Source organism: Trachypithecus francoisi, unplaced genomic scaffold (assembly GCF_009764315.1).
Source record: "Trachypithecus francoisi isolate TF-2019V2 unplaced genomic scaffold, Tfra_2.0 Lachesis_group1, whole genome shotgun sequence".
Taxonomy (NCBI): Eukaryota; Metazoa; Chordata; class Mammalia; order Primates; family Cercopithecidae; genus Trachypithecus; species Trachypithecus francoisi.
Genome location: NW_022681454.1, coordinates 7,040,979 through 7,063,703, shown reverse-complemented (window position 1 = coordinate 7,063,703; position 22,725 = coordinate 7,040,979). Strand labels below are relative to the sequence as shown.

General features: G+C 48.2%; 1 protein-coding gene across 3 annotated transcripts in view; it reads right to left on the bottom strand.

Annotated features, from left to right (window-relative positions):
- The window catches only part of CRMP1 (collapsin response mediator protein 1), a 72,321-nt gene that overhangs the window by 26,659 nt on the left and 22,937 nt on the right, over nt 1-22,725 (bottom strand). For all 3 annotated transcript variants that reach the window (XM_033213710.1, XM_033213713.1, XM_033213711.1), the window contains 5 exons: nt 19,628-19,716; nt 14,202-14,386; nt 9,247-9,411; nt 4,741-4,802; nt 2,704-2,784 (listed from right to left, as the gene is read on the bottom strand). In XM_033213710.1, the coding sequence (XP_033069601.1) occupies nt 2,704-2,784; nt 4,741-4,802; nt 9,247-9,411; nt 14,202-14,386; nt 19,628-19,716 (582 nt within the window). The remainder of the gene's footprint in view (nt 1-2,703; nt 2,785-4,740; nt 4,803-9,246; nt 9,412-14,201; nt 14,387-19,627; nt 19,717-22,725) is intronic.

Below are 22,725 nucleotides of genomic sequence, written 5' to 3'. Positions count from 1 at the left end.
GCTGGGATTACAGGCACCTGCCTGGCTAGTTTTTGTTTTGTTTTGTTTTGTTTTGTTTTTTGTATTTTTAGTAGAGGTAGGGTTTCACCACGTTGGCCAGGCTGGTCTCAAACTTCTGACCTCAGGTGATCTGCCCACCTCGACCTCCCAAAGTTTTGGGATTACAGGCATGAGCCACCATGCCTGGCTGATCCCCAAAATTCTACTGAGCAAGAAGCAGGCTGAGAAAACCACTCAGCTGCGACAGACATGCACTACCTTTCATGAAAAAGGATGGGCCACTCAGAGGATGGAAGCAGGAGCTCAGAAGGTAGAGCCAAGAGCTATGGAGACTTATTCTCAGGCTTTGAGACTCAATCAAGGAACTGCCAACATTTCCCAGCCAGATTGCAGAACCGCCAGGAACCAATGACTCCTTGGTGCCTTCTATTTTCCCCTTTTTGAATAGAAATGTCAGGTCCACCACTGCAGGTTGTATGTCAGGAGGGTCGGGGAGATATCTTCCTTCTTTCGCTTCATAGACCTACAGATTATGGGAAATACAGCCAAGGAGCCTCATCCACACCTGGATCTGGTTCGGATGATGAGATTCCAGACTTTGAGCTAATGCTGTCATGAGATTTTTAAGAACCATGGGAGGGGGTGATTGTAATTTGCATGGGAAAGGGTCATCAATTATGGGGGCCAGAAGACAGATTGGGAGGAAGTCTCAGATGTGGCCCTAATAATTCTCACTTCCTGACATTCCTGCCCTTGTATAATCCCTTCTTTTTGAGTGTGGGCTGGATGCAGTGACCTGTTAGCAATGAACAGAATACTCTTGCATGATGGAATTAAGGCACTGTTTGTTTTTTACATTGAATTTGAAAGAATGTCAATTGTGCAGAAAAACTACAAGGACCCAGATAAGAAGAAATGAAGTCAACGGAAGAACCTTAATGGTGAAGCTTTAGATCTCTAGCACTGAACCATCATGCTGCTCTTCCACTGTGCTCTGGAACCAGAGGGAACTGGTTAACATCCTGGCTCTACTGCCCGGTGAGCTACAGCGAGCAACTTATTCATATCTGAGCTTCGGTTTCCCTATCTATAAAATGGGAATAATTATATCTACCGTATGGAGTAGTTGTGAGTATGAATATGTGAAGCCCTGTGCATCAGGTCTGGCATTAACTAACTACCTTTACTGGCTGCATCTAAACCTTCCCCTATGTGCCTGGTCTTGATTTACAGCATTATGACCAATCCAGGCCTCTGCACCAGAGACCCAGAAGCCCCCCCTACTTTTTTCTCTTCTTCCTCCACCCAATCGGTCCACAGGTCCTGTAGATTGTGTTACTTTCCTGTCACGCTCACCTCTTCCATCTCCTATCTCCTCTCTTCATTTCTTATGAGAATTGCTGGAATAGAACCTAGCTGGTCACCCTGACTTCATATTTTTTTTTGAGACAGTCTCACTCTGTTACCCAGGCTGGAGTGCAGTGGCACAATCTCAGCTCACGGCAAGCTCTACCTCCCAGGTTCAAGCAATTCTCATGCCTCAGCCTCACACCTGTAATAGCTGCATTCTCACCTGTAATAGCTGTCTTCCCACCTGCAATAGCTGGGATTACAGGTGTGCTTCACCACACCCAACTAATGTTTGTATTATTAGTAGAGATGGGGTTTTGCCATGTTGGCCAGGCTGGTCTCACACTCCTGGCCTCAAGTGATCTGCCCACCTCAGCCTCTCAAAGTGTTGGGATTACAGGCTTGAGTCACCACTCCCAGCTTTCATTCTTTTCCCAACAAATTCTCCACCCCATAGCTAGAATTATAAAAATATGTTCATGTCTCATTTTACCCAAAACTTTTGCACAGCTGCAGTCAATTATGTGTAGATTCTGAACCTCATGTACATGATGTCTTAATCTGTTTTCTGATGCTATAACAGAATACCATAGACTTGGTAATTTATACAGAAAATAAGTGTATTTCCCATGGTTCTGGAGGCTGGGAAATCTAATAACAAGGTGCCAGCATCTGGTGAGGGCCTTCTTGCTGCATCATAGCATGGCGGTGGGCAAAACATGAGACAGCAGGTGCATGCCAGCTCAGACCTCTCTTCCTCTCCTTATAAAGCCACTAATCCCATCATAAGGGCTCCACCCTGATGATCTCATCTAACCCAAATTACCTCCCTAAGGCCTCACCTCCAAATACCATCAACATACTAGCTTGTCGACTAAGTTTTCAACATATGAACTTTTGAAGGACATATTCAAACCATGGCACATAATATCATTTGATCCACACAATAACACTGCCAGGTGGGTGTTTCTGGATGAAAAATGAGAGTGTTCTTGGGAAAAAGTTCCTTGCCCAAGGTCACATGACTGAGAGATGGAGGAGGCTGGCCTGGAACACCTCCTTGGGGTTTGCAAAGCATTTCATTCACATCCTCATTCTCTCGTGCAAACCCTTCAAGGTTCACAGGGCAGTTATATTATGCTCATTGTACAGGTGAGAAAACAGGTTCTAGAGTCAATGCGGCCTGCCAATGGTGTGTGAGTGACTCTCACCTGGTGTGTCTGATATGACACCCAGTTCCTGGCTTGACCTTTCATTGTATAGCCTCCTCACTAACCAATGCTCTTTTATCAAACCTTTTGCAACAAGAAGAATCAGACTGAGGTAGAAGGAGTGGAAATTCACGCCACTCACCTGAGCTATCAAATCTCCATTTTCTGCATGGACCAAGATCACAGCTCCCAGCCCCTTAAGGAAGGTAAAGGCTTCGTAGAGCTATGGAGAGATAAACAGGGGTTGGTGTGAGATTAAAAAATAAATAAATAAATCACAGCAGGCGCATTCACGAAGACCATTCTTCTCTCACACCCATTCAGTCATTTACCTGCAAACCTCTGCAGACACATTCATATGGATGGAATGTGCTGCTATACAAGTCAGACTTGGAAGGACTGTTCCTTGACCCTGACATCTTGTAGATCCAAAAGCAGGAAGCTGAGGATGGGGCACAACTAGTCCAAGTCACCCCGGGGCATGAAGACAGACTCAATCTCAGTGCCTATCTGTGCCTTTTGCTGTCTTTTTGGGTTGGCTTTTTTTGAAACACCTGTAGGTGTTAATGGCAACAACTGGTCCTGAGAAGTCACGGGTAGTTTTACAGAAACTGTCTAACTAAATCTGCTAAGGCGTTACCATAGCCACCCACATGCCCCAGAAGATGTGCACATCCTTACAAAAATGTGAACCATACCATTTTATAGACAACGGTGGGGTGGGGAAAACAAGCTCTCTAATCACTCCAGTACTCAGATAATATATAGTATGCTAACGATCCTCTCAATTAGCTAAAACAGGCCCGCCCCACTGCCCAATGTTCTCCTACCTGAGGAGAATCTGCATTTGGGCATTTGCCCCTGGTAAGGGCCAAAGCCATGAAGCTCCCTCTCCAAGGGTACTTGAATCTCAACTTTGTTTTCCATGCATGCAAGGCAACATCCCCTGGGATGCCTGCTTTCCGACACACATCCCTATTTCAGCAAATAGGGAAGGCATGTGGAGGCATGAAGCACTTCTGAGAACCCGCACCCAGAGGCTGCTCTATTCCATCCATGCCCAGGGCTCCAGTGGTTACAATGAAACAGGTGAAAATCACAATTATGCCAGCACATCACATGCTATGTTTTCTATGTAACTGAACCAATTTTCAGCTCTTTGAATGTCTTTTGCTGATTGTATCAAAGGCCTCCAGGACATCTTGGGATAAGTTATTTTCTGTAACCCCAAGTGTTTATTTGAAAGGAAGGACATAAAGTGCTTCTCCCATTGCCCATCTGTCTCCATGGTAATAACCAATTACCCTGCTTACTGATGCCTGTATGGCACCATTCTGTGCTAGGCACCATCCTAGCCCTTTACTCGTCTTATGAAATCATTCAACTGCCTCTATAAGGCACAGCTATTATGAGGCTAAAGCACAGAGAAGTTGGGAGAACTGCCCCTGGCTGCACAGCAAGCAGCCGGTATGGCCAGGGCTTGCAGCCTGGCTTCGCTGTAGCCTCCACGATTTTCTCCACACACTAACAAGCAGAGCAAAGGAAAGTGACAATGAAACAGAACTAGGAGACCCAGTAGTATAAGAAGGCCAGGTGTCCTGTAAGTCGTAACCGCTACTCCTGAAGAACAACTTGCGGCTCCATCTCCTTGACTTGCTGCATCTACGTAATAATTGTTTGCTGTTGGCAGGGCCAGAAATGTTTCATCTTACAATTGGACAAGATGACTTGCCTAGCATGTTGCAGCTGCTGTGAGGGAAGGCCAGGCAGTCTTTCTTCCTGTGTCAGAGCTCAGAAATTGTCTCCATCCTTGCCTGAATCCCAGAATCAAATGCGGAGCTTTTGGGAAGTACAGACTCCTGAGTCCAACACCCAACATCCGCACCATGCACTAAGAACGGGTATTTGAGTAAGCTCCCCAGATGATGCTGAGGATAAGCCAGGTTTGGGAGCCACCAAACCAGGGACCCCCTTCTGCATGCCACTCACACGGTCAGAAAAGAACAGAAGGCCAGCAGGGGCAACCACTGACATCCTATCACACAGCCACTCCATGCCAGAATCAGGACTCGAACCGCGCAGCTTCTCACAATCTCCCTTGCCCCGTGCTGCCTGGACTGGCAAAGCTGGGCCAGTCCTGCCCAGACAAGAGGGGAGAGGACGAGTGCGAGGGGCCTACCTGGCTGTCGGACATTTGGTAGAGATCCTTATAGGCCATGTAGACTTGGAAGGAATTGACGCCTGTTTCCAAGATAAAAAGGATAAAAAAATGTTAAAGAAAAAACAGAAGCATATCTTTCCAAGAAATCAATGACCACAGGGCAGAGTGGTGGTCGCCAGGAGAGATGAGTGCCATTGGGATCCCCAAAGGGGCACCTATCCAGCCTGAGGGTGTGGGTGAAGGTCAAAGGAAGCTTCCAGGGAAAGTCACACCTAAGCAGAATCTGAAGGTGATGGAGAAGAAAGGGAGGAGAAGGAGGAGGAAGAGGAGGAGGAGGAAGAAGAAGAGGAGGAGAAGGAAGAGAAAGAGGAGGAGGGGGAGGAGGAGGTGGAAACTCCCCAGGCTGAGACGGAGGGGTGTGATAAGGATAAGGAAGGGTGTAATAAGCATCTGCAAGGAAGACAAAAAGACAGTAGTCATGCAGCTTCTAGAAATGTCCTAAAGCACATGCTTTTTTATCCCATTTTTCAAAAAATTGTGTTTGCAATTCCCATAAAGACATCAACAGTGACAGCTGCTCTGTCCGGGAGAGCTGAGTTCAGGCCTCAGTTGCTGTGTAAACTGGAGAAGTTACTGCACCTCTCTGGGTTTCACTTTCCCCATTTCTGCAAAGAGGACATTACACCAAATGTGTTGGTTTCCCATCCTGGAAATGCCCTGCACTGGACTGTACAGTACACTCATGACGACTATCAAGATTTCTGGGGAAGCCCTTCTGACTTAGAGAAGGATGCACTAAAACACTTTAGGACAAAGGAAATCAGGTGTGTTCCTCCTTCCCTTTCTTTTCTCCCTCCCTGTGTCTCTCTCTCTTTTCCTTCCCTAACTTATTTATTCATATTATAAACATTTATTGAGAGCCTACTCTATGCTAGGCATGTGCTAAGCGCTTGGGATACAGAAGTTACTAAAGGCATCTTTTAGGAAATCAGTCAGCTGTTCTGCTGCTATTTGATGCATCTCTCGGTATGCAGGCACCGGCCATGCAACTGTGAGCAAGACAACAAGTCCCTGCCCGCAGCGGGCTCACCGTCTGGGCTGGGGTGTGGGAATACCAGCAAGTCAACGGGCAAAGACAACTCAGTCTGATGATCCCTATGTGGGGGATGCATGGGGGCTTCCATCTGTCAGGGGGCTTCAGGGAAGGCTTCCCAGGGGAGTGCAGCTCAGCACGAAAAGGAAAATCGCTAGGAAAAGGCAGGGAGAGTGTCCCTGAAGGGGCCAGCACTCACTCACACAGCCCTAAGGGCCAGAGGCAGCCTCGAGCAGATGGAAAACGGAGGTGCAGGGGGCCGGGGCTCTGGGCCGGAGGAACTGGAACAAGCCGGTCTGGAGGAGTGGGCGCATCCTCACGAGCCAGGCGGACAGCTTGTGATTTATTCTGGGGATAATGTGGAGCCGCTGAGAGCATTTAAGCTGATTAGAAAATAAAAACTGGCCGGGAGCAGTGGTTCACACCTGTAATCCCAGCAATTTGGGAGGCCAAGGTGGGCGGATCACTTGAGGTCAAGAGTTTAAGACCAGCCTGGCCAATATGATGAAACCCCATCTCTACTAAAAATACAAAAATTAGCCAGGTGTGGTGGGCCGTGCCTGTGATCCAAGCTACTCTGGAGGCTGAGGCAGGAGAATCACTTTAATACGGGAGGCAGTGAGCTGAGATCTCGCCATTGCACTCCAGCCTGGGTGACAGAGTAAGACTCCGTCAAAAAAAAAAAAAAAAAAGGAAAGAGAGACAGAGAGAGAGAGAGAAAGGAAGGAAGGAAGACAAGACCAGACCTGCATCTAAGAGATAGCAAGTGTTGGCGAGGATGTGGAGAAAAGCGAATTCCTGAGCACCATTTGTGGGAATGTAAATTAGCACCACCACCTCTATGGAGAACAGTACAGAGGCTCCTCACAAAACTAAAAACTGAATTACCGTATGCTTCAGCAGTCCCACTACCGGCTAAAAATCCAAAGGTATTGAAATCAGTATGTCCAGGGGATACCCCCAATCCCGTGTTCATTGTGGCATTATTTACAACGGCCAAGATTAGGAAGTAACCTGGGTCCATCCATGAATGAACGGATTTGATAAATGTGGTAAATGTACATAATGGAGGCCTTAGTAAAAAAGGACATCCTGTATTGCAGCAACAAAGTTGAAGCTATGGAACCCTATGTTAAGGGAAATAAGCCAGGCACAGAAAGGCAAATACTGCACCATCTCACTTATATGTGGAATCTAAAAAGTTAGTTGATTTCACAGAAGCATACAAAGTAGAAAGGTTGCTGCCAGGACCTGAGCACAATCGCCATTCGCCTGCTGGTGACCTAGCCCAGATGCACACAGCACAGGGCTCTCTGGATGCCTGCAAGCAGCACAGACCCACCAGGCCTCATGGAGCCCAGTGTCTTTCCCTACAAACTCCACTGCCACTCCAGAGACCCTCGCATCTCAGTGACGGGCGCCCTAAATGACCATTCACTTAGGGCAGCAACCGAGGGAAAATTGCTCAGAACTTAACATTAGGTAAGGAAAGTAAGATACAAGACTGTCAATTTCCTTGGATTATGACTGTTATGTAGTTGCGGTGAATCAGGCAGCAACTGCAATACAAGGATAATGCCTTTTTCTTTTAAAAGATAGGGTCTCACTCTCCGAGCCAGGCTGGAGTGCAGTGCTCACTCCAGCCTCAACCTCCCAAGCTCAAGCAATGCTCCCGCTCAGCCTCCCAAGTAGCTCCTGGCTATGTTTTTTTTTTTCGTGGTCTCACTATGTTGCCCAGGCTGGTCTTAAACTCTGGGCTTCAAGCAATCTTCCCTCCTCAGCCTCCCAAAATGCTGGGATTAGAGGCATGAGCCACCATGGCCAATAATGCCTTCTTGATAGAAAGAGCTTAAACAGCTATATGAAAATGCAAATTGATGAGTGGGCAAAGAATACAATCAGATATTCACATAAGGAAAAATGTATGCAAAATCTTGAATGTAATCAGTAAAGAACTGCCATGAAAACCACAATGGTGGTGTCTTTCACCCAACGAATCGGCAAGAATTTCATAGAAGCAATAACACCCAATGGTGCAAAGGTGCAGGGACTAAAGATTCTGGCATAGGATTTGCAGGGGTACGAGGGGTGCATGTTTCAGGAAACCAACTTGGCAATAAGCGTCATAATCTTGAAAAATGCTAAAACCTTTGACCTTCTAATTCCACTTCTGGAAATCTAAAGAAAAATTAGAAATGCCACCAAATGTTTATACATGAAGATGTTCACCATAACAGGATATATAATAAAACGAATAGAAAGCCTAAATGTCCAATAAAAACAAAATAGCGAAGCAAATTAACCACTATATTGTACATTATGAGCCATTAAAAAGTTATTGATGAAGAATAATGTGACTCATAAAATGTTAAGTGAAAAAGGAAGGGTTCCACATAACAGCTATTGCACAACCACATAGGGGGAAATCATCCAAATACGCAGGGAATGGAAAGCAATAATCCTTCACATGAAGAGTAAATTGTGATTGGGGGTAGAACCAGAGGAAAACAATTTTTTTCCTTCTATTTTCTGACTTTCTTTAAATATTGGGGATGATACTGTTCTTATGAGAAAACATAGCACAGCTATCTTCAAAACTGGAAACATACCCTCGCTCTCCTTGAAGCACCACATTTGAGGCTGCCTCCTCAGAGGGGCCCTGACTGCCCCTTTCTGGACAGATCGCTCATGCCCTGACTCTTTCCTTTCTGTTGTTCTTTGCTTCCTTTGTGTCTTCTGATCAGTTCCCCTCCATTCCATGTAACGCACACCATGAAGTGTCTACACTGTGCTGGTGTGAACCCAAACAGAGGGGAGCCAAGGTGGGAAGCAGGGACATACAGACATGGTCCCCTCCCTCACAGAACTCAGGGTTTGACAGAAGAGCCAGACAGACAACATCCCATAATCCAGGAACAATGGAAAAAGTGCCCCAAAGGAGGCCTAAGGAACAGGCATTGGCTCTTCAAGGAATGAAGCAATTCTGACTGGGGAAATGGGAGAAGGTAATGGTTGAGTTGGGTCTTGAAGGTGAGTAGCACTGGGCAGGCAGAGGAGAAAGGGCATTCGTTCCTGGCAGGGGATCCGCATGAGCAAGGGCCTCGCAGCATAGCCAGTTTCAGGGATGGCAGCCAGGCTAGTGATCAGGGTGATAGGAAAGAAAAGTGAGGTTAGATCAGCAAGGGCCTAGCATGGCAGGCTGCAGAGACAGGATCTGCTTCTGAGAACAAGGACAGCCCAGACGTTTTCAAGGAGGAAAGGATGGACTCTGTAAAGGGACTAGCCTGTTTCCTCACTGTGGTGGGGCAGAGGGCAGCTCATAATCAGGCTCAGAGCAGACGCAGACAGGGGGATTTTTCACTCCACATAATCCTTGGATCTACCAAAGAACCAGGGATTCCCCAAAACCCCGTTCTGAGGCTTTAACTGACCTTTGTCCTGCACCAGCACCTCCAGCTCTTCCCGAACGCCATCGTACCAGCTTGTGATGTCCACGTGGAGGGAGTAATCACAGCAGGATTTGGTGTCAGCTGCTTCGTGCCACTTCTCGAAGGAGGTCAGTAGGCTGGACCCAGGCTCAGGAACAACATGGTCAACTGGGACAGGGAAATATGCATCATGATGCTTCAGACTCAAGTGTTCCAATGGTAGCCACCATCATTACCACCACCACCATCATTGCCATCATTACCATCACCACCATCATCATCATCACCATAATCATCACACCATCACCATCATTACTATGACAGCCACCATCATTATCACCACCACAATCATCATCACCATCATTATCAACCTATCACCATCACCATCATCGTCATTACCATTATCACCACTACCACCGCCATCATCACCATCATTATCACCCCATCACCATCATCACTGTGACCACCATCACCACCATCATTATCACTCATCACTATCATCACCTCCACCACCATCACCATCATCATCATCATCGCCATCATCACCATTGTCATTACCATTCTCACCACTACCATCGCCATCATCACCATTATTATCACCCCATCACCATCATCACCGTGACTACCACTATCATCACCATCATTATCACTCATCACTATCATCACCTCCACCACCATCACCATCATCATCATCACCATTGTCATTACCATTCTCACCACTACCATCGCCATCATCACCATTATTATCACCCCATCACCATCATCACCATGACCACCACTATCATCACCATCATTATCACTCATCACTTTCATCACCTCCACCACCATCACCATCATCACCATCATCACCATCACCATCATCACCCTCGTCATTACCATTATCACCACTACCACCACCATCATCACCATCATTATCACCTCATCACCATCATCACCATGACCACCACTATCATCACCATCATTATCACTCATCACTATCATCACCTCCACCACTATCACCATCATCATCACCACCATCATCACCACCACCACCATCCACTATCATCACCACCATCCACTGTCATCACCACTATCATTATCACTCCACCACCATCACCATCCCATCACCACACCACCACCATCATCATCATCACTAACATTATTACCACCACCACCATCATCACCACCATCACCACCATCATCACCATCATCATCACCATCATTATCACCCCATCATCATCATCATCACCATCACCATCTTCATCACCACCATCCTATCACCATCATCATCATCCCAATTATCACCCCATCACCATCACCACCATTATCATCACCACCATCATCACCAACCTTTTCATAATCACGCCCACCATCATTGTCATATTGCCATCACTGTCACTATCATTAACCATAACCATTAGCAATGACATCATCACCATCATCTTTAGTCTTCATTACCACCATCATCGCCACCATTGTCATCATCATCACCATCGCTCACTATTTGTCAGATAATGCCACAAAAGCTTTACATAAGCTCGTTCATTCAACCCTCACAACTGTCCTGTAAAGTGAAAATTAGTATCTCCATTTTGCAGATGAAAAACTTGAGGCTCAAAGAGGGTAAAGCAATTGTCCAAGAGCATACAACTAGTAAGCAGAAGAAGGAAGGTTATCCAAGACTTGTCAGATAGTCTGAACTCTTACCCACTGCTCCAAGCTGCCTCCTTTGGCATAGAATGCCAAGATGAAAAGGACCTCCGAGACCAAACAAGTTCACTTCATCATCCTTTTTTCAAATAAAATCTTAAATGTAAAGTAGATGAGAAAGGGGAGCCTCCAGTCTTTTAAACCTCCCTTGACTTCATATACCCTGAAGCTTACTGCCCTGTTTCTTCACACCCCCACCCTTCACAGGCAGATGTCAAAAAAAGAAGTCTCACCTCTCCTCCTCCCACTCACACCTCCATCCACCTAAAGCATCAGCCTTTGCTAATATGACCCTCCCATCTCTAGGTCTAACGGGAGCATGCAGTCCTCAGTTTCTTGACCTCTCGGGGCACAGAAGGTCCCTCCCTCCTTCCTTAAACTCGCTCCTCTCCAGCTTCCATGGCAACAGCACCTTCTGGCTTTTTCTTTCCTTTGTTCTACTTCTTTGGCTGCCACTTTTCAATCATCCTGAGGACTCCATCCCCTACTGTTCACTATGCTCACTAACTGGATCCCTTTCCTTTGCACCAGCTCATTGAAACACATCACTTGCTCTCAGCTACAGAACTCTAAAGCCGGTTGTGTTCTTGGCTTCTCCACCAAGATAACTCAAAAGCTCCCCCAAACCAGAATGTCCAAAACCTCATGCAGTACTGTCCCCATCCCCACCCCAGCTGTGGTGGACATCACCAAGTAACGGTTCCACAGCCAGAGGCCCAGGTCACCCGTGGCACTTCCTTTCCCTCGCATGCCCCCATGTCTGATCCAGCACCGAGGGCTGTTGACTGGCCTTCATATCCCAGAAGCTGTCCACTTCTGCCCAGTCCACAGCCACGCCGCCCTCATCTCTCAGCTGTATTATGCCATCGCCTCCCACCTGGTCCTGTCACATCCCATCCTGGCCACTCTATTGCGGTCTCTCCAAAACGCAGAACAGTTCACATCTCTCCCTGCTTAAAATACCTCAACGTTGCCCATCACCCATGTGAGAAAGAGCCACAGCCTCATCAGGTCATCGAGGCTCAAGGTTGTCCTCTCCTCGCAGCCTTGCCTCACAGGATGTCATCCCTCAATCTCCACACCCCTGCCCCGCAGGCCTCCCTGCAGTCTCTGGAATGGGAGGTGTGTTCTCCCCTCAGGGCCTTTGCATATACTATTCCGGCCTCCTGGGGCTCTGCTCTTCTCTGCCCCCTTCCCCTGGTTAATTCCAACTCATCCTTCAGAACCCTGTACGAATGTCGCTTCTTCAGAGAACACTTCCCTGAGACCCTGCCCCTCAGTTCAAAGCACTGTGCACCCTTCTTTTGCAGCAGGAGTCACAGTTTCTAGTCATACATGTGGATGATCAGTGACTCCCAGAGAGATGACAGGCCCTTGACGACGAGCATCCTTCCTGCTTTTGTTCACCTGATACAGTGCCTGGTGTGGACTCTTAATTAACATTTGTTGAATGAAGATGGGGAAGGGCGGGGACCCTTTCAGAACCCCGGACTGTGGTCCTCATGTGCTTTCATAGGCTCTTGGCGTTCCATGAAACACACTGGAAACTGCCCTTCCCAGGTGAGGAGGATAAGGTTTACAGGGCAGGGCTCCCCAGGATCTCACAGCTGGTGACGGAGAAAAGCAGGGGACGTCCCAGGAACCTTGGCTCCTCATCCAGGACTCTTTCCCCTGCCCTATGCAGTCCCCCTGAGCCCGGAACTTCCATGCCCATCTCTCAGAACTCTCATGTCCCATGCACTACATGAAGGAATCTCATGTACATCTCCAAACCACCCTAGGCGCTTCCCACCATAAAGCCCACATTACAGATAAGGAAGCTGAGGCTCAGAGAGGCTGAGTGCCGGCCACAGTCATGCAGCTGCCTGCTGAGTGCCAGTGCTCGGGTTCAAACCCTGGCCGCTGGGATCTAAGTCCAAGTCTAGATCCTCCTCCCATTTCCCATCCAGCAGATCCACGGGCTGCCCTTTGGAAGAGGGATCAGGACAGTGCTTGCCTCAGAAGTCGACCCCACTCTTGGCTCAGGGACTTGGCAACCTCTGCCCATAGCAGTAGGTTTCAGCCCACAGACCACGCTTCCAAAGGGACGCCTTTGTGCAGAAGTGGGAGAGACGGGCAGGGTTGGGGCCAGCTTAGAGACAAGTAGCCTGGAACTGAAGAGCCTAACAGTTGAAAGAACATTTACAATAAACTGTGGCCTATTTAGTTAAAATTGCTTATTAAAATGAATTCAAGCAAAAGCAGCTCTTCAAAATCAACACAAGAAACAGCAATCGGGCTGCACAGGGCTATGGAGGAGGAATCCAGTTTCCCAGACCGAGCACTGTTGCGGACTGGTCTCCCTGCCCACAGTATTTCCTTCCCTCCCCAACCTCACCAGGGCTCTCTGTGGCACAGTGTGCTCCTATCAACTTTGGGCTCGGCCACGTGACTGACCTTGGCCAACAGAATGTGAGTGGAAGCTGCAGCATGGAAGTGAAGAGATGAGGCAGTGAGAGGAGGCAAGTTTCGGCCAGAACCCCTGCATTCTGCCAATCACCAGGAGAACAGAGTGGCTGGGGAGTCGCTGGGTCCAGGATGGGAGACCCATGGTGTCCGAGTCCAACCCGCAGCTGAGCACAGCCACTCCAGCCCCACGCCCACTCCTACACACCCTCAAATGAAAAAAACAAGTGTTGCTTGAGATTTGGGGGCTGTTTGTTACGCGGTCTTATCACAGTATTACTGCAGCAATACTGACTAATACAACCACTTCCCAGCTATGTCTCCTTGGGCAAGTTGCTTCACCTCTCTGACCTCTATTCTCCCATCTGTCACAATAATACCTATGTCACTGGTTCTGAAACCACAGCCATCTTCACATCATGTTGAAGGGTTTTTTTTTTTTTTTTTTGCTTTATCTCTCTATAATCCATGTCTTCTTCACTTAACGCTTTTCTTTAAACAACTTTGTTTCTAAAAATCTAAATGTGACTTCAGTCTCATGCTAAGCAATTATACCAAAGAGATGGTATTTCAATATTTTAAAAATAATTTTTAAAAATTGGTGCCTATAAAACCATGTTGTTTATTAAGCCATCTTGGGTAGCCCCAGTGGCACACATGGTGTGCTCTGTAAAACGGTGACCTGTGTCCTAGGGCTGCGGTGAGAATGAAATCCAATGGCACCCTGGGCAGACAGCCTCGAACACACTGAGCACTTGTGATGCTGGTGATGAGGAGGGGACCTCACAGTCTATGTCCCTAAGGCAGGGGACAGTGTCACTCACTGATCATCGTGGTACCGCCCACCAGGGCCGCCCTGGTCCCTTGGAAGAAGTCATCAGCGGCAGTCATCCCCTGGGAGGGCTTCTGCAGGTATGTGTTGACATCGATACCTCCGGGAATAACCATCCGCCCGTTGGCTTCAATGGTCTTCACTCCACCAGGAACGATTAAGTTCTCTCCTATTTGTCTGGAGGCAAACAACAGAGACAGCCTTGGTTCTTAACAGAAAAGTAGAATGGGCAGTCAACCCACAGCTTCAGTTCTGTTAAATAAACATTTCTGAGTTAGGCCCTTCACAAGGGGCTCACAGTCTAACAGGAGGTAAGGCAGGTGGGCAGACTGTTAGAGTCCAGTATAGCAGAGGGGGCCGGGGGCACGAGGAGGCGCCCTTTCATCCAGCCTCATTATCTAAGAAGGCTGGAGGGGGTGGCAGAGCTCAATCCAACAGAGGTGAGACCAGCATGATGCACACGCTCACTGTCACGTCTATTCCGATGTAACAGGTGCCAGAAAACTTCCTCCAGAAGGAGGGCAAATTCCAAATGGCGAAGGAGGGAAAAGAGCCTATGAAAAGAGAAACCAAGCCCCGGGGATCTCTGTGGGTGACTTATTGATGATGGTGGCTTCTGGTTTTTATTTGCTGGCACCAGAGTCTGGAGGTCCATCAAGGTGCTGGGGAAGAGGCTCAGCCAGAACCAGGAATAGGACCCAGCAGCGTCCAAGGTCAAGGTCTGGCTCAGACCATGAGATCTGTGAGTGATTTTTATTAAAAAAAAAAAAAAAAAAAATCCAATTGTTGTGAACTCTTGAGATTGGGCAGTATATTAATTTTCTAAGTCACATGAAACACCAGTAGTAAAGACACAGGAAGATGCTGCTGCAGTGACCAAAAGTGCAGTTCTAGACAGAATCCACAGCCAGGCAGCCAAGACAGCAGCCCCTGCCCTCCTGGGCTCCCGGGAGAAGCTGGGCCAGCAAGCAGGTCCCAGCTGGGCCTCCCCCGAAGACGTGGGTGCCACACACTGTCCTCTTAACCCAGGAAATAAACCTAGGACTGCACAGTGCCAGGGACAAGGTGGACACCCAGAAAATGTTACCACACACGTCCACCTCCACCAGGATCACCACCACCGCTGCTTTTAATAACCAATCCCTTACCTCCAAAATGTCTACCGCCGCTGCTTATAACCAATCCCTTACCCCCAGAATGTCCACTGCCACTGCTTATAATATCCCCAGAATGTCCAACTTGACTTAGGGAAATCCTGTCTTCCCCAGTCCTTCTGTCGTCCTCTCCAAACGTGTGGGCTTGCCAACAGCTGAAGGGAAAGGGGTCGGGAAGACACCTGGCCCTTAAAAGGAACAGCAACTGGAGAACAGCATCTTCTAAGTGCATCACGGCTTCTCTCATTGAATGCTCACAACCAGCTCTAACAGAGGACAGGGTAGCACCCCAAATGCCAACCCAGGCAAAGACCTGGGCGCAGTCCAGTCGGAAGAGCCACTGGCTGTAGACATGCACATGGTGTGTCTACACACGGGCACGGACCTACGCATGAGTGTCAGTAGAATCACAGCTCAGTCTGATTCAAGCCTGTGACTGAGTCACCATGCTGTGGGGGCCAACAAGTACTCTAATGAGAGGTTCTTTTATTTATTTTTGAGACAGGGTCTCTGTCAGTCAGGCTGGAGTAGAGTAGTGCACATCACGGCTCACTGCAGCCTCACTTGCTGGGCTCAAAGCGATCCTCCCGCCTCAACCTCCAAGTAGCTGGAACTACGGGCATGTACCACCATGCCCAGCTAATTTTGTTTTTTAATTTTTTGTAGAGATGGGATCTCCCTATGTTGCCCAGGCTGATCTTGAACTCCTGAGCTCAAGGGGTCCTCCTGCCTTGGCTTCCCAAAGTGTTTGAGCAAACATGCCTGGCTTTTCTTTCTTTTCTTTCTTTTCTCTCTTTCTCTCTCTCTCTCTTTCTCTCTTTCTTTTCTTTCTTTTTTTTTTTTTTAAGAAATAGCACATTTCCTGAGCAGCCTGGTTGGCCACAGTCCTAAGATGCTTAATGTTCAACAATGAGTGCCATCTCTGCAGCCAGAGGCTCTTTCTTACCAGGCACAATCATAGCCTCTTAACAAACCCTCTCTGGTCTCCCGCCAGCAGCCCTGTGAGGTAGGAAGTATTCCCATTTTGCAAAAGAGGACAACACAACTCAGAGAGGTGTAGTGACTCACCCAAGGTCACCCAGCAAGTCAGTGCTGGGCCTGGATTTAAGCCCAGGTCTCCTCAAGACTAATAGCAGAGCTCTGACCAGCAGGCTTTACTGCCACCCTGTTTCCCGTATATAGAAGCCAGATTCTCCCTGAAGTGGGATTAAACTAAACGGGACTCACTGAATGGTGCTCAATAGCAACGTGCTTAAAAGGGAAAGAGGAGAGAGGAAGCTCAGCTCAGTGAATGAGACAGACGCCCCTCCCCCAACACCATCACCCCACGGTGCAGAAGAAACTCTCAACCACCGGCACCTGATTCACCAAGGCTAAGTGAATTAAATAGAAACCCCAATGAATCATAATCCAATGAATCACGACAGCTGAACGGCTCTTAAGAAAACTTGGCAAATGGCCACAAAATTAAAGGATTCTTGGGGTTTAATTAAAGTGGAGGAAAATAATTGTGCCTCTGCGTGCCAGGTGGTCCCTGGCTCTTCCACACCTACCCTTCTCCGCCTGCAGGATGCACATTCAGAATAAACACCCAAGGCCGTGTGAGGCCTCGGTCACTGTCACTCGCTCAGCTTCACAAGGCCAGAGAAGAACTGCCGACACTCAGAGAGCTTCTCAGCAACGGATTCAAGTAAAAGGGGTTTACAACCAAGAGGGGCTGACAGATAATGAATTTAGGGAAACTGCAGATTTCCTCAACAGCCAGGTTAGCCAGAGTCCTAGGACTCTTGATGTTCATACATACAGCAGGCACTTAATGAATGCAGCTCAACCCATGGCCACTTGCTCCATCTGTATACCCGCTGGGATTGCAGGCCCTCTACAAGGGGGCCTGGCCCGGGAAGGACGGGCGTGGATGTGGTCAGATCAAAGCAGCAGGTGGTGTGTGGGATGGGGGAGCCTACGAGATCATTCTAAGGGTCATTTTACCTTTCAGGCTTCAGAAGCCCAGAGCCCCCCACACAAAGGGGTGTTCCCTCGGAGTTGCTTTCTCTATATCTAAGCCATGGTTGAGTTAGAAAACCTCATTTTTTGACACATCCTGACACCCTTCCCCACCCCCCGTCTGCCTTCCTAACCATTCGGGATCCAGGTGCCCTGCAGCTGACAGGAGCATCCTCACCACCTGATGGCCAACATTCATTTGTTTATGCTTTCCCTGAATTGGCGCTCCACGACCTACTCCACAGGCCTGGTGCTGGGCCCCAGGGTGGGGGCCACGAGGCAAGGCCCTGGTCAAGGAGCAATGCAGTGTGACGAGGGCTGCAACAGACAGCAGCTCACAGGCTCTGGGGACAGAGGGATGCACCCCACACCATCTTGGGGTCAAGGAAGGCTTCCTGGAGGAGGAGTCGCATGAGCTGGGCCCACAAGGACAAACAAGAGATGAGGGGAAGGCAGAGGGCCAGGGAGAAAAGGCGTTCCAGGCAGGGGACTGATGGGTGCAAGGCTCTGAGGTGACAGCAGCCTGGCAAGTCCTGTGAGTCCCAAGTTTTCATTATGGCCAGAAGAGCAAGCAAGGAATGAAGCCAGAGGACGGGAGGCCCGAGCTGGACTTGAAATGGTCAAAGTTTAGGACTAGAATTGGGGGGTGAGCTAGGGGGAGGCAGGGAGGGCTCAACTGTTCTGGGTACCCCTCTTTGCTGAGTGATTTGCATATGTAGTCTCTTTCAATGCCCCCAATACTCCACAGCCCCTTTTCCTCCTCCTCCGTCATCATCCCCAAAGCCCACACGGGCCCCAGGATGATTCTGTTAATGGTATCAATCCCTTTCTGCCTTCCCCTAGCTCCAATTCCCCTCTGCCTTTCCTTCTTGTGCCAACCACTCATGCTAGATCCTGAAACAGTGTCCTTCTCTCCTCTTCCAGATTTCAAGGGAAGAGGCTGAGCACCCAGCAAATCCAGGGTACAGCTCACAGAAAGAGAACTGTACCGATCCTCACCCACCAGTAAAATGTTAAGGCCAGCCGGGCGTGGTGGCTCACACCTGTAATCCCAGCACTTCGGGAGGCTGAGGCGGGTGGATCACGAGGTCAGGAAATCGAGACCATCTTGGTCAACATGGTGAAACCCCATCTCTACTAAAATACAAAAAATTAGCCGGGCATGGTGGTACATGCCTGTAGTCCCAGCTACTCAGGAGGCTGAGGCAGGGGAGTCGATTGAACCCGGGAGGCGGAGGCTGTATGTAGTGAGCTGAGATCGCACCACTGCACTCCAGCCTGGACAAAAAGTGAAGGCCACCTACAGACCCCTGCCTGGCGTTATGGACAGAATTTTGTCTCCCAAAATTCATGTTGAAGCCCCAGCCCACCCCCATGGGACTACCTTTGGAGACGGGGCCTTTAAGGAGGTGATTAAGGTTGAATGAGGCCACAAGAGTGGGGCCAGAATCCAACAGGACTGGTATCCTTAGGAGAAGAGCCCCCAGGAGTGTGCACACACACAGAAAGGGCCCAAGGACAGCCAGAAGGTGGTGTCTGCAAGCCAAGGACAGAGGCCTCAGGAAGAACCAACCCTGATGGCCACTTGATCTGGGACTTCCAGCCTCCAGAACTGTGAGAAATAAACTGCAGCTATTTAAACCACCCACCCTGTGGCATTCTGTTCTGGCAGCCACAGCTGGCTAAGACACCTGGGTTGTCGTAAGCGGGACTGAAGAGGGAGCCAATGAGAAGAAAGTAAAGGAAACTCCAGCCCCAACGTCTATCTTTTCTTTAAGTGCCAAGGCCGGGCTTGGAAGCCACACATTCCTCCATCCTCCCTGCTCCCCTCAACCCAATTCCAGAAACTGTGGGTAGGTGGAAGGAAGAGCTGTGAATTCAGTTGCCTTAGGGTGGAATCCGGGCCTTGACCCTAACTCACCCTGTCATATGGGGCCAGGTACCCAGACCCATTGGCCTGCTGCCTCCAAAACCACAAAACAGGAAACATGTCTGCATTTTGCAGCTTTTGTGTGAGCATTGCATGAGAGGAGCTGCCTCAGCTATGTGGCAGGGAGCCTAGCCCAGGGGGGCACCTGAGAAATGTCAGCACCTTGTCCACCCGCAGCGTGCACCTCTCCCAACCTCTGTGAGGTCTCTACCCCGAAACACAGGTACACAGCCCTGTCATTCTAGGGCAGAATGCCAGCCTTCCGTTCCATCTAAGGCCAGGCAGCCTGGCAACACAGCTTTCTTAAAAGGTCTGTTTTGATCAACCCACTTGATAAGTCCATCCTCCAGGTAGACGTCAGCATAAAGGGACTGGTCATCGTTGATGATCCGTCCACCTTTGATGAGGAGTCGATCACTCTGCAAAGCAAGGCAAAGTATTAAGGATCCTTGGAGAAAAGCCAGGAGAAATATTTTTCTTTTTAATTTCTAATATAAGAATTATCAAATATTTTCAAAAGTAAAGGCATTTAACTTCCCCCACCCCAGATCCATCACCAGCTTCAATACTTCTCTATCCAACACTTCCCGTTCTCCTTTCACCTTTCTCCCCTCTCACTTTGTTTCGTTTTTGCTGAGATGTTTTAAAACAAAGCCCAAGCACTGTATCTTTCCACCTAGAAATACTTTACTAGCTCTCTCTCACTGCTAACCCACTTCCCGTTTGCCCTGAGACATAAGTGTGGGCAGCAAGATGCACTTTTTTTTTTCTAAACAGGAAAGGAGTAAAGACTTTTTAAAGAAACAAAACCAGAATCCGTTATCCCAACGAACCCAATCAATTTAATAACTTCCCTATCAGTCAATAATCAGGCCCTGTTCAATGTTCCTTGATTGTCTCATGGATGTCTTTTTGTAGTTGGAAGGTTTGAATCAAAAGCCATGCCAGGCCCCATAGCACACCTGCCTCATCATCTCGGCAGTCTCTGCCAGCATCTGCACTGGCCCCTCCTCCCTTTTGCATGTCATTCATTTGTTGAAGAAACTGGGTCATTTGTAGAACAGGGAGTTATCAAGGTGTTATTAAATATAGTAATGATCAACTGAGAGACATTTTAAAAGATAGTGAAGAGACTAAAAACCCCACTTTCCCAGTACAACTCCCGGTTGACATTCTGATGTCTCCCCACCCTTTTTCCTCTGTTTTCTTCCCCACAGTGCACACATCCGCTCACTCATCCAAGCACCGATCAGCTACCAAATGATGCTCTGAGCTCCAGAGGAGAACAGGCATAGAGCTGGAATCTGCTTTCCGGGGGTTGACAGATGGAGAGACAGATGTTTATCAAGTCATGGGGTATGTGGGGTTGAAGAGGAGAAGACTGGGGACCTGCCATGGAAGCCAAGCAAAGGGGCTGCCAATCTTATCTGGGGGGTTGGGCAGAGAAAGCGCAGACACAGAAAATAAGTCTAAAAAACGGTCTATTTATATTTCCTATATCTACACTCGGTATGACTATAGATAGATAAATGGATGTGTCATTAGAGGAAGGCGGAGAGATAAACACACACACACACAAACAGGACTGTATTAATATGTCTATGTAAATATTCATGTATTCAGATGATGTTCTCCAAAGGGCGTTTTCAATCCCCCAGCCTATCCTAAGGGCACAGACCTAGGCTTTCAACCCTCTTCTATTTGTCAATACCATTCCAGAATGGAACTCAGCCATAAACATGTTTATGCATAAACACAAACAAAGCTTCACCATATGGAGTGTTCCGGGTGGAGGGAATGATATGCAAGTCAGAAACCAGAATATTATGGGAACCAAAAAGAACACAATTCTGTCCTTCCTGCATTCTACCATAATCGCATCCCAACTTGCCGCACATTCTTCATGACTATGTATATATATACATATACATTTATTTTTCTTTTTTTTGAGATGGAGTCTCCTTCTGTCACTGAGGCTGGAGTGCAGTGGCACGATCTTGCAGACAGGGCCTTTGGCGTGAACCTCCACTTCCTGGGTTCATGCCATTCTCCTGCCTCAGCCTCCTGAGTAGCTGGGACTACAGGGACCCGCCACCATGCCGGGCTAATTTGTTGTAGTTTTAGTAGAGACGGGGTTTCACCGTGTTAGCCAGGATGGTCTCGATCTCCCGACCTCATGATCTGCCTGCCTCGGCCTCCCAAAGTGCTGGGATTACAGGCGTGAGCCGCCGTGCCCGGCCCCCCTTCATGACTCTATTTTTAAAATAATCATAAAATATTCCATCTTAGGGATACATAATAAATTGTTTAATAATTCCCCCATTGTTGGTTACTGAAGTTATTTTCTGGTTTTTACAGTGATATGTATTGCTGCAATGAACATTTTTTGTACAAAACTCCTGCCTTAGTTTGAATGATTTGTTAGGCAAGGCTCTCAGAAGCTTAACAACTGGGGCAAACAACATAAACCTTATTTACAGCCCTTGATAAAGATGACCAAACTCCTTTCCAAAAGGAGTGCCCCATTCTTTGCATGAAAACACTAAGCACTCTTGTTTATTATTAATATTTGTTAATTTGTGTTCCTTTCTTTTTTTCTTTTCTTCGAGACAGAGTCTTGCTCTGTCACCCAGGCTGGAGTAAAGTGGCATGATCATAGCTCACTGTATCAGGAGGTTGAGCTTTCAGTAAGCCGAAATTGTGCCACTGTACTCCAGCAAGCGCAGAGCGAGACTCCGTCTCAAAAAAAAAAAAAAAAGTAAACTGACAAGAACAACCCACAGTAGGTGGTGCTCTGATAGCAGAGTCTCACTCAAGAACCTGGAGGCAAGTGGTGCATCTGGGAGGTGGTTCCATGGACTGCAGGGAGGGTATCCTGTTCAATAAAGAGTGCATATTGACCTGGCTAGCACTGTGGGCAACTAGAGCTTGATCTTGCCAAGGCCATCTGAGGAAGTGCACAGAAGGCACTTCAGTGTTCCCCTGGACCAGGTCCCATGGTCTTATAGCATCGGCCACAATGCCCTGCAAGCCCAGAGAAGAAGAGTTTAACCCAAACCAAGGAATCAGAAACATCACGCAGTCAGCTGCCCAAAGCTTCTGGCATCAGAATCATATTTCCCTCAGAGTGAAAGCCTCGGGCAGCGAGACCCCAGTTCATCTGGAGTCCCAGGATCCTGGCAGTCTTCCTGCTCCTACTTCCTTTGGGCCCTGCTTGATGTTACTTATCTGAGTGCTGTCCCCTCAACTTGCCCTGTTTGGGACAACACATGCCACCATCCCACCAGCTGACCCTACATCCCTTACCCGTTGTATGTATTCACAGTACTTACAGCACATCTGGCAGACTATATATTTCTAGGTCTGTCTAAAATGTGACTTGCCGCACTGGAATCACAGCTTTGGCGTGTTACCCCGTTGGCTGTGTG